Source organism: Bubalus kerabau, chromosome 22 (genome assembly GCF_029407905.1).
Source record: "Bubalus kerabau isolate K-KA32 ecotype Philippines breed swamp buffalo chromosome 22, PCC_UOA_SB_1v2, whole genome shotgun sequence".
Taxonomy (NCBI): Eukaryota; Metazoa; Chordata; class Mammalia; order Artiodactyla; family Bovidae; genus Bubalus; species Bubalus kerabau.
The window spans coordinates 37,042,027-37,054,220 of record NC_073645.1 but is presented as its reverse complement, the minus strand read 5'-3'; the positions used below and the strand labels follow the sequence as shown (position 1 = coordinate 37,054,220).

The window sequence follows — 12,194 nt, the reverse complement described above, 5'->3', positions numbered from 1 at the left end:
CCAGACTCAAGGATTGAACCTGTGTCTCTTATCTCCTGCATTGGCAGGTGGGTCCTTTACCACTAGCGCCACCTGGGAAGCTTATACACCTGTGCTCCCAGCACCCAAAATAAGACACGGAACATTTCTGTTGTCTCGGGAGCATTTCTATCTTTCAAGGGCAAGAATTCATGCCCACCCACCATTGCTTTAAGACTGTATATCACAGGGCTTTCCTGGTGGCTCAGTGGTAAACAATCCGCCTGCCAATGCAGGAGATCCGGGTTTGATCCCTGGGTTGGGAAGAGCCCCTGGAAAAGGGAATGGCAACCCACTCCAGTATTCTTGCCTGAAGAATCCCATGCACAGAGGAGCCTGGCAACCATTGTTCAGATTTTTTCCACTATTGATTAGTGATGCCCTTTCTGGATTTTCATATAAATGAAATTGGATGGTTTGTCCTTTGGGTTGGGCCCCTTTCACTCAGGAGATTCTGCTATGCCTTGGGTTGCATCAATAGTTCCTTTTGTTCTTGATTGGTTTTCCATTCTTTGAATATACTGCAACCTGTTTATCCAATTCATTTGTTGATGGACATTTGGTTTATTCACAGATTTGGGCTGTTAGGAATAATAAGGCTGCTTTGAACAGTCTTGTACAAGTCGTCTTGTAGACATATGGTTTCATTTCTAGCACAATTTTTTTTTTAAAGAAGAGGCTTCTTGTGAAGTCATAACAGTTTAGTCAAGTTTATTTTTATGTCGGATGTTTGAGAACTGAAAGTGATATTTTAGGATCGTAAGAGGGCATCAAATCCATCTGCCTCACAGTAGGAGCAGCTCAGATCCATGCCAGGGAGAGAGGCGCACCTGCTCTGGCCTTCACAGTCAGGAACTCCTCCCTTACATCCAGCCTGCGTCCACTGGGCAACATTTCAAAGTCCCTTTTCCTTTTCTTTGTTCCCTGTGGAATTAGTTTCTATTGTCTGAATATCAGAAAAGTTATAAAAGCCAAAGCATGTTGTTATATGCCTGGCAGCCTTCTCTTCTGTCGGCATAAACTGGCTCCCTTAGCCTTTCATCAAAGGCATTTTCTTGGAGCCCCTTCATTGCCTTTGAGCTCTGCAGGCTGCCCCCTGATTCCCAGGCTCCTCCTGGCTTTGTAGTGAGCGTCTGCTGACCCGCCTTGAGTGCTGATCAGCAGTACATCAAAGGTGGGACGAATGGATGGGAAATGCGTGTTCCAAAGCAGGTGAGTTAGAGAGGAATGAGTCACTCCACAGAGGGACTCATTGGTGGAACCCTTTAAAGAGCACACTCCCAGTCCATTTAGATGTGCTCCGACTTGAGAATGTCTGATGGTAAAGAACACCTCTGTTGGGAATTGAAAAACACCGCGGAGGTGGCGGCTGACCCCTGGTTTCTGGTTCTCACTGCCCCATCGGAGCCCCTGGTGCAGGGGTCCCTTTCTGGTTTAGTGTGACGTCCTGTAGGTGACCTCTGTTTCATCCTTAATCTTTGTATATTCGGCTCTTATAAAATCAGGCCCTCCCCACCCTTAGTCTCTGCAGCATGAGGGGCTGCAGGAGCTGCCGACAGCGGGTTAGGGGGCTCCCCAGTGTGAGTCTCCCCCAGAGTGCACCCAGACTACAGATAAACTTGCAAAGCCATACTGGGACTTTTGGCTGTCACTTCTGTTCACGTGGTGCTAGTGGTAGAGAATCTGCCTGCAGTGCAGGAGACATAAGCCGCACAGGTTTGATCCCTGGGTTGAGAAGATCCCCTGGAGAAGGGCATGGCAACCCACGCCAGTATTGTTGCCTGGAGAATCCCATGGGCAGAGGAGCCTGGTGGGCTACAGTCCATAGGGTCACAAAGAGTCGGACACAACTGAAGCGACTTAGCATGCAAACTCTGTTCTCCAGGTCAGTGCCCACGGGTGAGTAGCCACTATTTATAAGTTTCCCCTTCTGGTTCTCTTAGCATCTTCTCACGTGGCAGAGTGGTTACAATAGCAACTGACATTTTTCCCCCCTTTTAAAAAATACTTATTTATCTTTAATTGAAGGGTAATTGCTTTAGAGTATTGTATTAGTTTCTGCCATCCATCAACATGAATCAGCCATAGATATACATAGTCTCCTCCCTCTTGAACCTCCCTGCCACCTCCCACCCCATCCCACCCCTCTAGGCTGTCACAGAGCACCCTGAGTCATACAGCAAATTCCCATTTGGTATCTGTTTTACCTGGGGTGGTGTATAAGTTTCCATGCTACTCTGTCAATTCGTTCCACCCTCTCCTTCCTCCACTGTGTCCACAAGTCTGTTCTGTATGTCTGTGTCTCCATGGCCACGTGTGGCAGAGCCCGGCAGAGGCTTGGGCCAGCTGACCTAACCCTGACGTGATGCTACCCTCCCCTCTTCACGGTCCAGATTAGTCTGCCCCAGGTTAATTACTGTGCTGCACAGGACAGAATGCACAGCCCCTTAAACTGAAGGCATTCTTTTTTTTTCTCTCAGCTTCCCAGACCTGCCTCACTGTGTGTCTTCCAGAAAATGAACTCAACTTGCCTGGACTTGTAGATGGAGACAGGCTGATCATTTCAAGATAGCCTGTGATCTCCACTGGCTGAGCTGTTGTTTACTTCCACACCTTTGGGGCAGAGTATGAGTGTGTGTGTGTGTGTGTGTGTGTGTCTGTGTCTGTACTTTTCACATCGAATTGTCTGTTCTCTGATCTTTCATGTATAAATAGTATTTAATTTTCTACTCTCTTCTTTTGTCTCAGTAGTGACATCAAGGCATGGATTGAGGTCTGTGTATTGGGATCCTGATATCTTTTCCTGTCCTAAGCCTGAGGGCTGCCCCAATACCCTGCTCAGAAACTCTGGGAACATTTCAGGGGCTGCCCTTCTGATGGGACATGATTTGAACATTTAGTCTATCCAACTGTAAGGGAGAGGGTCTGGGCCCCTCCTCCCTACCCCTCACCACCACCCTCTTCAGACAAAGATTGTTTTCCCTGGATCCGCACACGTGGTCAGAGCGTTGGGAGCTCTCCTTTCCTCCTCCCCTGCCCCCCATAGTGTTGTCACTCCCCACATACCTGTGTGACTGTCCATCCAGATCTACCTCCCTCTCCCTCCCGCCTGCCTGCCCCTGCCCCAGTGGGTTCATGAAGTCAGAGACAATGTCTGTTTTGTTCTCTGCTGTGTCCCCAGCACCTCCCACGGTGCTGGGGCTCAGTGCACTTCTGAAAATAAATGAGAGCATGATAGAAATTCCCCAACCCCAAGACTGCCTCCCAGACCTGGGACAGCTCATCAGCCTCCCCTTTCCAAGGCCCAGTTCACAGGATTGCAGACGGCCCTGGGAGCCTGTTACTTACTTATTGGATTCTGGGGGATTAGCAACACTGAGATTAATACTTAGTCAAGCAGAGCCTGCAGTGTGTCCAAGGAGGGACACGTGGCCTTGTGACATGGACCAGAGCCAGTTTAATCTGCAGTTTACAAATGGCCATCTTGGGGAGGAATCACCTGCTCAGAATCTCACAGTTAAAACAATAATCAACAATATCTTGCCTTTTTTTTTTTTTTTTGGAAAGGAGTGTGGGCTTAGTCAACAACTTGAAAAAAGAAATGAATGTGAAATGAACGTTAAACCCTATTTACATTGCTTTGATTCCTTTTGGGACCTTTCTTGGTGTCATCAGAATATTTTTGTGTATTTTGTGGTTTGCCTCTACATTCTGCTCTGTGTTATTTTTATGTTCAGTATTGCTGCCTGTGCACACTGCCCTGTGTTGACAGTTTGTGTACTTTTTCTTTTCTTTTTTTCTTTTCTGAAACATGATCCTTTAATTTTTGGATATCTTTGTAAACAGCAGACATAGTGCTGCTTTGTTATTTTTCACAGGTGGGTAGTGTCCACTGATGAATGCGAAGTGTTCAACTAGTTCAACTAGCCCATTGTTAGTGAGCATATACGTTTTGTTCTTTAAAAAAAAATTCTTATATAACATGGCAATGAACACCCTCAAATAAAATTTGTTTTCATGCTGGAGTTTATCTTCAAAATACTTGAATATTTTTCGATTCAAAATATTGATTTCTGACAAGGAAAATGATGGGTTAAAGACCAGGAACAGTTAAATAAATCCTCTAAAATCACTTCCACGATGTTCAGCCCATTTACACACTCTCCAGTAATCCATTTATTTTTAAAGGTGACCAGCTATTACCTATGTTAATGTACTATGGTTTTTTCACCGTTTTCCTATTATTGAGCCTTTGAGTTATTTGCTATAATTTCAGTTCAGTTCAGTTCAGTCGCTCAGTCCTGTCCGACTCTTTGCGACCCCGTGAATCGCAGCACGCCAGGCCTCCCTGTCCATCACCAACTCCCGGAGTTCACTCAGACTCACGTCCATCAAGTTGGTGATGCCATCCAGCCATCTCATCCTCTGTTGTCCCCTTCCCCTCCTGCCCCCAATCCCTCCCAGCATCAGAGTCTTTTCCAATGAGTCAACTCTTTGCATGAGGTGGCCAAAGTACTGGAGTTTCAGCTTTAGCATCATTACTTCCAAAGGAATCCCAGGGCTGATCTCCTTCAGAATGGACTGGTTGGATCTCCTTGCAGTCCAAGGGACTCTCAAGAGTCTTCTCCAACACCACAGTTCAGAAGCATCAATTCTTTGGTGCTCAGCTTTCTTCACAGTCCAACTCTAACATCCATACATGACCACTGGAAAAACCATAATTTAGATGGTCTTTTTTTCTTTTCTTTTTTTTTTTTAACTTTATTTTTGTGCTAAGTCTTTGTTGCTACGTGCGGGCTTTCTCTAGTTGTGATGAGCAGGGGCTACTCTCTAGCTGTGGTGTATGGGCTTGTCACTGCAGTGCCTTCTCGTTGTGGAGCACGGGCTCTAGGCACACAGACTTCAATAGTTGGGGTGAATGGGCTTAGGTGCCCCGTGACATTTGGGCTCTTACAGGACCAGGCATCAAACTGGTGTACCCTGCACTGGCAGGTGGATTCTTAACCACTGGACCACCAGGGAAGTCTTAAGCTGTCATTTAAAATCTTAGTTATAAGGTTACCTTACTCTTTCAGATTGCCTGATATTTGCGTTTTGAACTCTTGAGAACTGCAGTTAGGCAGAAATAGGAAATGTGTATGTATGCATGTGTGCTCAGCCATGTCTGGCTCTTTGCAACCCCATGGACTGTAGGCTCCTCTGAACATAGGATTACCCAGGCAAGAATACTGGAGTGGGTTGCCGTTTCCTTTTACAAGGGGGTCTTTCCAACCCAGGGATCAAACCCAAGTCTCCTGCATCTCCTGCATCAGCAGGCAGATTCTTTACCACTGAGTCACCTGGGAAGCCCCAGAAATAGGCAGTATTTCATCACAATTGTTTTCCATACTCTGCGACAAGAAAACCAAGGCACACAGGTTGGGTGTTTTGCTCAGAATTACTATTGACGGCAGAGTTTGGCTGAGGACCACGCCCCACCCCCCAACCCCATCTCCTGCCTCCCCCTGCAGAGTGCTTCTCCCCATGCCAGGTTCTGGAGAAGGTACAGACGCAGCCCTTTAGTGGAAGTATGCAAGCTGTGGATAACTGCATCCCGTTAGCTGCTGCAGCCCTTGGTATAGGGATCACATTGCTGACTGGCCCTGGCAGGGCTGGGCACCAGGGTGGCAATCCCACAGCCGATGGAGGAAGCTCCATCCAGCCGTGTCCTCCTCCAGTTTCTCTGGATTCTCCACGACTGTGGAGGCAGGCCTGCTGGCTGGAGTCCGGGCGGTCTGTGGTGGGGAACTGGCTGAACCGCCTCCTTTGCCAGGGGTGTGGATTGGGCTCCTTGGCTCAGTAGCACCGTCTCCAGCCACTGGAATTTATCAGCCACAAGTTTCTAGGAAATGCAAATTAAGAACTGCAAAGAAATGCAGAAGGATTGCTAAGAGAAAAAAACACTGAGATGAGCTTCCTCTGCAGGCTTCTGAAGAAAGGGTCCTTGGGGCGTTGGGAACTGTATTAGAAGATGAGCCTTTCTCTGCCCAGATGTGCAGGGGGAAGGTAACAACTTGTACAGAAATGTTTTTAAAGAAAGGAAAGAGCTGTGCTGCTGAAGGTAGAGCAGGCAGCTGCTGGTGCTGCAGGCCCGCATCCCAGCACACTCACCCCTCCAAAAACAGAGCTCAGGGCCGCACAGCAGCACTCCAGCTAGAGGCCTGGAAACTAAACTTCCAGATCCTCAATGTGACCTATCTTATATAGACATTGCTCTGATCAGCCCATGCATGTAATTCAGACTAGGTTGAGAATGACTGATGGGAAATGTTTCACAATTTAAATGAAAGCCTAGGAAAAACCAGAGAAATCTCTGCTTGGTGGAATCTGAGGCAGATCCTTAGGCTATGGGTGCTTTTCCATGTAAGACTTCTATTCCCAAAGCTACCCTTCTGCACCCTCCCTTTCTGTCCTCTCCCCTCTTCCCAGGACAGAAAATTGAGTCAGCAAACTAGGCATTTCTTTTTCTGGAAATCCGTCAACTCTTTCTATAATGGACTCTTCCAATCAACTGAAAATGTTGTATGCTTTTACTGGAATCCAGGCTGATAACAGTGTCTCGAGGGTGGCGGGGGTGGGGGGTGTTTCTCTCTAGAAGCCCTTTCCCTTCATGGAATCACCTGGAGCCTCTGTCTTCCGTCCCCCTCCTGCAGGTTCTGATGAGGAATACATTTATATGAACAAAGTGACAGTCCACAAGCAACAGAATGCCGAGTCCCAAGACAAAGGTATGGGATTACTGCCGACAGACTGGCCGGCTCCCGGGAGCGGGGCAGGTTTAAGCCTTGGTCCCACACCACCCCTCCTTCCTTCCAGCCAGCACCACAGACAGGCCTGGGGGGGGTTATTTTGGGAAGTCCTATTTTAGTTGATGGTATTCTGGGTTGATGTATTTTGGGGAAGTTTCACCAACCAGGCCACCTCCTTGCCTCTTAAAGGTCTCACGTCCCCTTCTTGGGTAAGGCATCTGTCCCTAAAGTCTCTCAGCGTTTCCCAGCATCACCCCAGAAATAGGAAATGATAATTCAGATGTTCTAAGAAAGCAGCTGCGTACGGTGCTGATCCCACGGCCCCGGCTTTATGACTTTTGATAAGTCTGGGTTTTATGAGTGTGTTGGGGGGGTAGGAGTGATGGGGAGGAAGCAATGCTGCCAGCAGTTGCCTTAATATGTGAAGCTTTTGTTCAAAGGTGATCTCTTGGCAGAACATTTTATCTTCCATTGGAAGGACATATCGTCTTCCGTGGTGTCTTACTCTCCTGCTCTCTTCTGCTCTCTGCTTTTCTATGAAAACCCCCAGGACTGGGTCCAGCAGGATCCCAGGGAGGTCCAAGGTTTGCACAGCTGCCTAGGTTGCAGAGCACAGGGGATTAGAGGCCCCATCTCCCAACTCTCAAGCCCATAACTCAAATGCAGAGGCTTAGCAAGAGGTGGGAACACAGCACCCCAAAGCATTCAGTCTGGTAAAGCCTTGGCTTCAAGACATCAGCCTGAAAAGCCCCAGGGTCAAATCTGCCTGGGCCTGTCCGGCCCGGCTGAAATGGGCTCAGAAGCGCGCAGATGGTTGGTGGTCCAGTTCCTCAGTGTGGCTTTCGCCTCCTGCCCCACCGCCAAGCATGGACTCAGCAGAGGTCCCCTCCATGAAAGAGCCCATGTGCCTAAGGTTGTCAGCCTGCCTGCCGGGGAAACTGGTGGGGTGGACAGACGTAATCACAGGCTCGGTGCTGAGAGCCGCTCAATATAGTGCCCACAGGCAGTTCCTCCACTGCCAGAGCTCTGTGGCCAGATCATTTTGGACATGGGGCAGGTGGAGGAGAGGCTGCGGAACCTGCCAGAAACCTCAAACTAGTTCCTTCTGAGGAATCTGCCCGGGGCCAATCTACCCTATTCTTGGAGGAAAAACAGTACTGGTTCCAGGGACTGCCTGCTGGGTAATTAACACCTGCTCAAATAGAACTCAGGGCTCATGTGACCAGACGCTCCTGGGTAATGAGACTCTGCTGGGAGGCTGGGTGCCCCTCACGGAAACCCTCTCTTGCTTGCTGCCCACAGCCCCCGAGCAGCAGAACCCGCTGACCAACGGTGAGCCCCCCCAGCCCTCCTCGGCCCCTCAGAAGAGTCTCCCAGACCTCCCACCCCCCAAGATGGTAAGTGTGGGTCTGGGACCCCTGATTTCCCTGATGTGACCCTGTGAATGCCTAGTGGGTCCTCCAGATAGCAGTCCACCAAGCATCTGGCATTTTTGGAGCATCCACTCTATGGGGGGCAGGAGGAGAGGGGGATGACAGAGGATGAGATGGTTGGATGGCATCACCGACTCAATGGACATGAGTCTGAGCAAGCTCCGGGAGATGGTGAAGAACAGGGAAGCGTGGCGTTCTGCATGGGGTCGCAAAGAGTCAGACATGACTTAGCGACTGAAAAACGACTGTGTATGGGGCCTGGGGTAAGGCACCGGGATAGACAGATCAAGCCAGCCTGCCCTACGGGTGATCTCATTTGCTCAGTACAGAGAGGGATGGCAGTGGGAGATGAGGGTCACCGTGTGTGTCTGAGGTGACCTGCCAGATTCTTTTCCAGCACCCCTGAGCGGGGCCATGCACAGCTGTGGTCATCAGCTCCGGCCACAGTGATCTTTCGGAAACATAAATCACATCACACCACTTCCTGCTTGAAACCCACCAAGAGCTCCTACTGAACTTAGGACAAAACGTCCACACTCCTTCTCATGGCCCCAGGGCTCACCCTGTCTGGCCCAGCTGCGTCTCCAGCCTCACCGCATCTGCTCATCACCGGCCTCCCCTCAGTTCCTGGGTTGTGCCCTGTGGTCAGTCCTGCTGCAGGGACTTTGCACTTCTTGGGCCCTGACTCTTCAAAGTTGCCCCTCCTTAGTCTCAGACAGACTCTCCCTGGCCTGCCCACAGGTGAGACATCCTGCCTCAGTGCCTGCCCCTGTTACCGCCTGCCTTACCACCTAGTTACCCCCTCTGTGTTGATTATTTGCCTCCCAGAGCAGATGTAAGCTCCTTGAGGCAGGGGCCATGTCTCATTTACTGCTTCATGTCCTGTGTCTGCACACAGTAGGCCACACGTGTATTTGTTCATGGATGGATGAATGGAGTTTCAGACTCCTCCAGACCTGGGTTTAGATCCCCGCTCTAGCTCTGCCAGTACTAAGCTCCTTGACCTTAAGTTATTTAAGGCCTCTGGCCCTTGGTTTCTTGGTGTTTAAATGAAAGGCATGTGAATATCTCTCAACTAAGATCTCTATTCTGTGGCCTGGCAGACCACGTTGGTATTCAGCGAGGTGAGCAGAAGTATTTACACTTTATGGGAGAGGAACTAGGAGTCAGGAGGCTTATAATGTCCCGGTGTTGCACAACCTCGAGGTGGCAGGACATGAACCCGAGTTCTTTCTGCTCCAGGATCTGGTTGGGGCAGCTTCCTGGGAAAGGTGTGAGCTGGGAAGGATTTCTCAGAACATGGGACTCCACGGTGACTGAGCTCACACCGAGCCATCCATTGCCGGGTCTGTGGGCTCAGGTCACCACTGAGGGGGTCCTGACGCCAGACTGGCCCCCTTCATTCATGCCTTCCTGGAGGTAGCGTGGTTCTCCCTGCTGCCCTCCCAGCTGGCGGGGCAGGTCAGGAGTGCCTGGGCAGCATCCCACATCTGGGTGACAGCTGGTGGGGACCCTTCATCCCAGGCCGAGGGAGACCTGATGGACTGCGCCTCAGTCCTGGACATATGCCAATGATGCGAGTGACTGCTGGGCTCTGAGCCACTGCCTGCCTGGCACACCCAAACGTGGTCCGCCCATCACCTGCCAAGAAACAGAGACCCCAAGAGTGAAAACAACTGGCCGAGGAGGTAGCAGGGCCGGGATCTGTAAGCAGGTTCTTGGTTTCCGGGCCACTCTGCAGCCTCCTGGACCCCACTCAGCTTGTCTTCTCAGTCAAGTAGAGGCACAGGTTGTGTCTCTTCCAGCTGTGGTCCCCCCTCGTTGTGACCCCGGGACTTGGGAAGGGGGCACAGCCCCTCAGCTTCCATGTAGTTGCTGCAGGTTTTAAGCAGGTGGGAGGTGCCGTGGTTTTCGGGTACACCCTAAGCTCTGCAGGCTTCCCTGATAGCTCAGTTGGTAAAGAATCTGCCTGCAGTGCAGGAGACCCTGGTTCAATTCCTGGGTCGGGAAGATCTGGAGAAGGGACAGGCTACCCACTCCAGTATTCTCGGGCTTCCCTTGTGGCTTAGCTGGTAAAGAATTCGCTTGTAATGTGGGAGACTTGAGTTCGATCCCTGGGTTGGGAAGATCCTCTGGAGAAGGGAAAGGCTACCCATTCCAGTATTCTGGCCTGGAAAATTCCACGGATTGTATAGTCCATGGGGTCGCAAAGAATCGGACACGACTGAGCAGCTTTCACTTTCACTTAATAAGCTCTGCTCACCGGATGTGGGGAGGAGAGGTGGCTGCTCTGAGCCAGGGCTGGAACTTTCCTAGCCTGAGTTCATGTATGATTCTGACCAGGGTACCTTTGGCCTCTGTACAATGGAGGTGCTGCTGCTGGCCCCACGTGGGGCAGCTGCTGATGGACCCGCACTGGGCAGAAGGGCTGTGCATGGGGCCGAGCCTCCCAGGCACTGACTCCCTCTGGAAGCCTGTGTTTGAGGAACATGGTGCTGGACTGGGTGCCCGGGGTCTGGGGCTGGGTTGTGGCTATACACTGATTAGGTCACAGAGTCCCACGGCCCGGGGCTCTGGCTGGCTTTTCCTACTCCCTTGCCAGTCTCCTGTGACCTGGGCACAGAGGCCCTAAGGGCTCGGGGGTGTGAGATGCAGGACCATCAAGCAAGGCCAGGGCAGAGGCTGGCCCCTGGAGAGCAGTCTGCAGGCCGTCGGGGCCAGGAGAGGCTAGAGAGGAACCTGGTGCTGGAGCGGGGAGGATCCCACCACCTGAGAGTCCCACAGTCCTGGAGCAGCCTTTCAGATGCACAGTGACAGTTCCTGTGGACACAGTCCAGGCCCTGGGGTGACTTCCAGCAGAGCCAGTAACCTTGACAGTCTCCCTACCTTGTGGAATTTCTCTACCAAGAAGGACCTTTCCTGGGTCCCTCCTAGTCCCGTCTCCATCACCCATCTCCACCCCAGGAGCCTTCCAGGTGTGGAGTGAGGGAGGAGGGGGCTGAACCTGGGGTCCTCCCCACCCCGCCCGCACACACCTGCCTGCTCCCCTCCAGCCTCCGCTCTGGTCCAGTCGGGCTGAAGACTTCATCCAAGGCCCCTAGAGGAGTGCCGTCAGGGCGGAGCCGGGAACAGCTGTGTCTGCTGGCTCTGACAGGAGGAGAAACAGAGCAGCAAGTAGTCTGGGAGGAAGGAGAGAGCGTGGCCACCGGAGCCTGCGCGACCCTGTAATCGCTCTTCATCAGCTAGAGAAAGCTATGTCTCTTCTCGCCCCAACCCTGGAGCTTCAGGGCGCTGCCATGGTTTTTCTGCCCGGATGCCCAGTCCCGGGGCTCGCCGGTGGCTGTGGCAGAAGCTGGGTGTCTGCCTGGGGTCCTCAGTGCCCAGGGCTGGCCAGGAGCATGGCCTCTGTCCCAGGCTAAGCCCGTCCAGTACTGGAGGGGGCAGCCAGGGGTCTGGGTGTGGCCAGTGACTCAGGCAGCCTTGGCACGTTGAGGCCGCAGTCGGCCCAGCCAGGTGCTGTGGTTGCTGTAGAAGAAACAGATGTTTGCTGGCACCATTCCGCTCCTGGCCAGCGCGGCCGTCTCTACCCGTCCCTGCTGAGGCCTGCACACGCGTCGGTGCTGGGCTTCTGTGAGGAGAGCAGCTGACGCCATCGACGGCGTCACCGTGGTCGGTCTGGGGAGCCAGGACTGTGTCCACTCGCCCCCACCCAGAACCTGCCACAGTGCACCCTGGGGCTGGTTGTTCAGAGCTGCAAGAACGCCTCAGGTCACCTGAGGCTGCCCCTTACCTCCAGCTCTGTGTCTCATCCAAATCAGAACTGGTGAAGTAAGTGCCTGCTCAGTCACTCGGTTGTGTCTGACTCTGTGTGACCGCATGGACGGTAGCCCACCAGGTTCCTCTGTCCATGGGATTCTCCAGGCAAGAATACTGGAGTGGGTTGCCTTTCCTCTCT

General features: G+C 51.8%; 1 protein-coding gene across 3 annotated transcripts in view; it reads left to right on the top strand.

Annotated features, from left to right (window-relative positions):
* Positions 1-12,194, top strand: part of AFAP1L2 (actin filament associated protein 1 like 2) — a 116,606-nt gene that overhangs the window by 75,294 nt on the left and 29,118 nt on the right. For all 3 annotated transcript variants that reach the window (XM_055560655.1, XM_055560653.1, XM_055560654.1), the window contains 2 exons: positions 6,711-6,785; positions 8,109-8,203. In XM_055560655.1, coding sequence (XP_055416630.1) covers positions 6,711-6,785; positions 8,109-8,203 — 170 coding nt within the window. The remainder of the gene's footprint in view (positions 1-6,710; positions 6,786-8,108; positions 8,204-12,194) is intronic.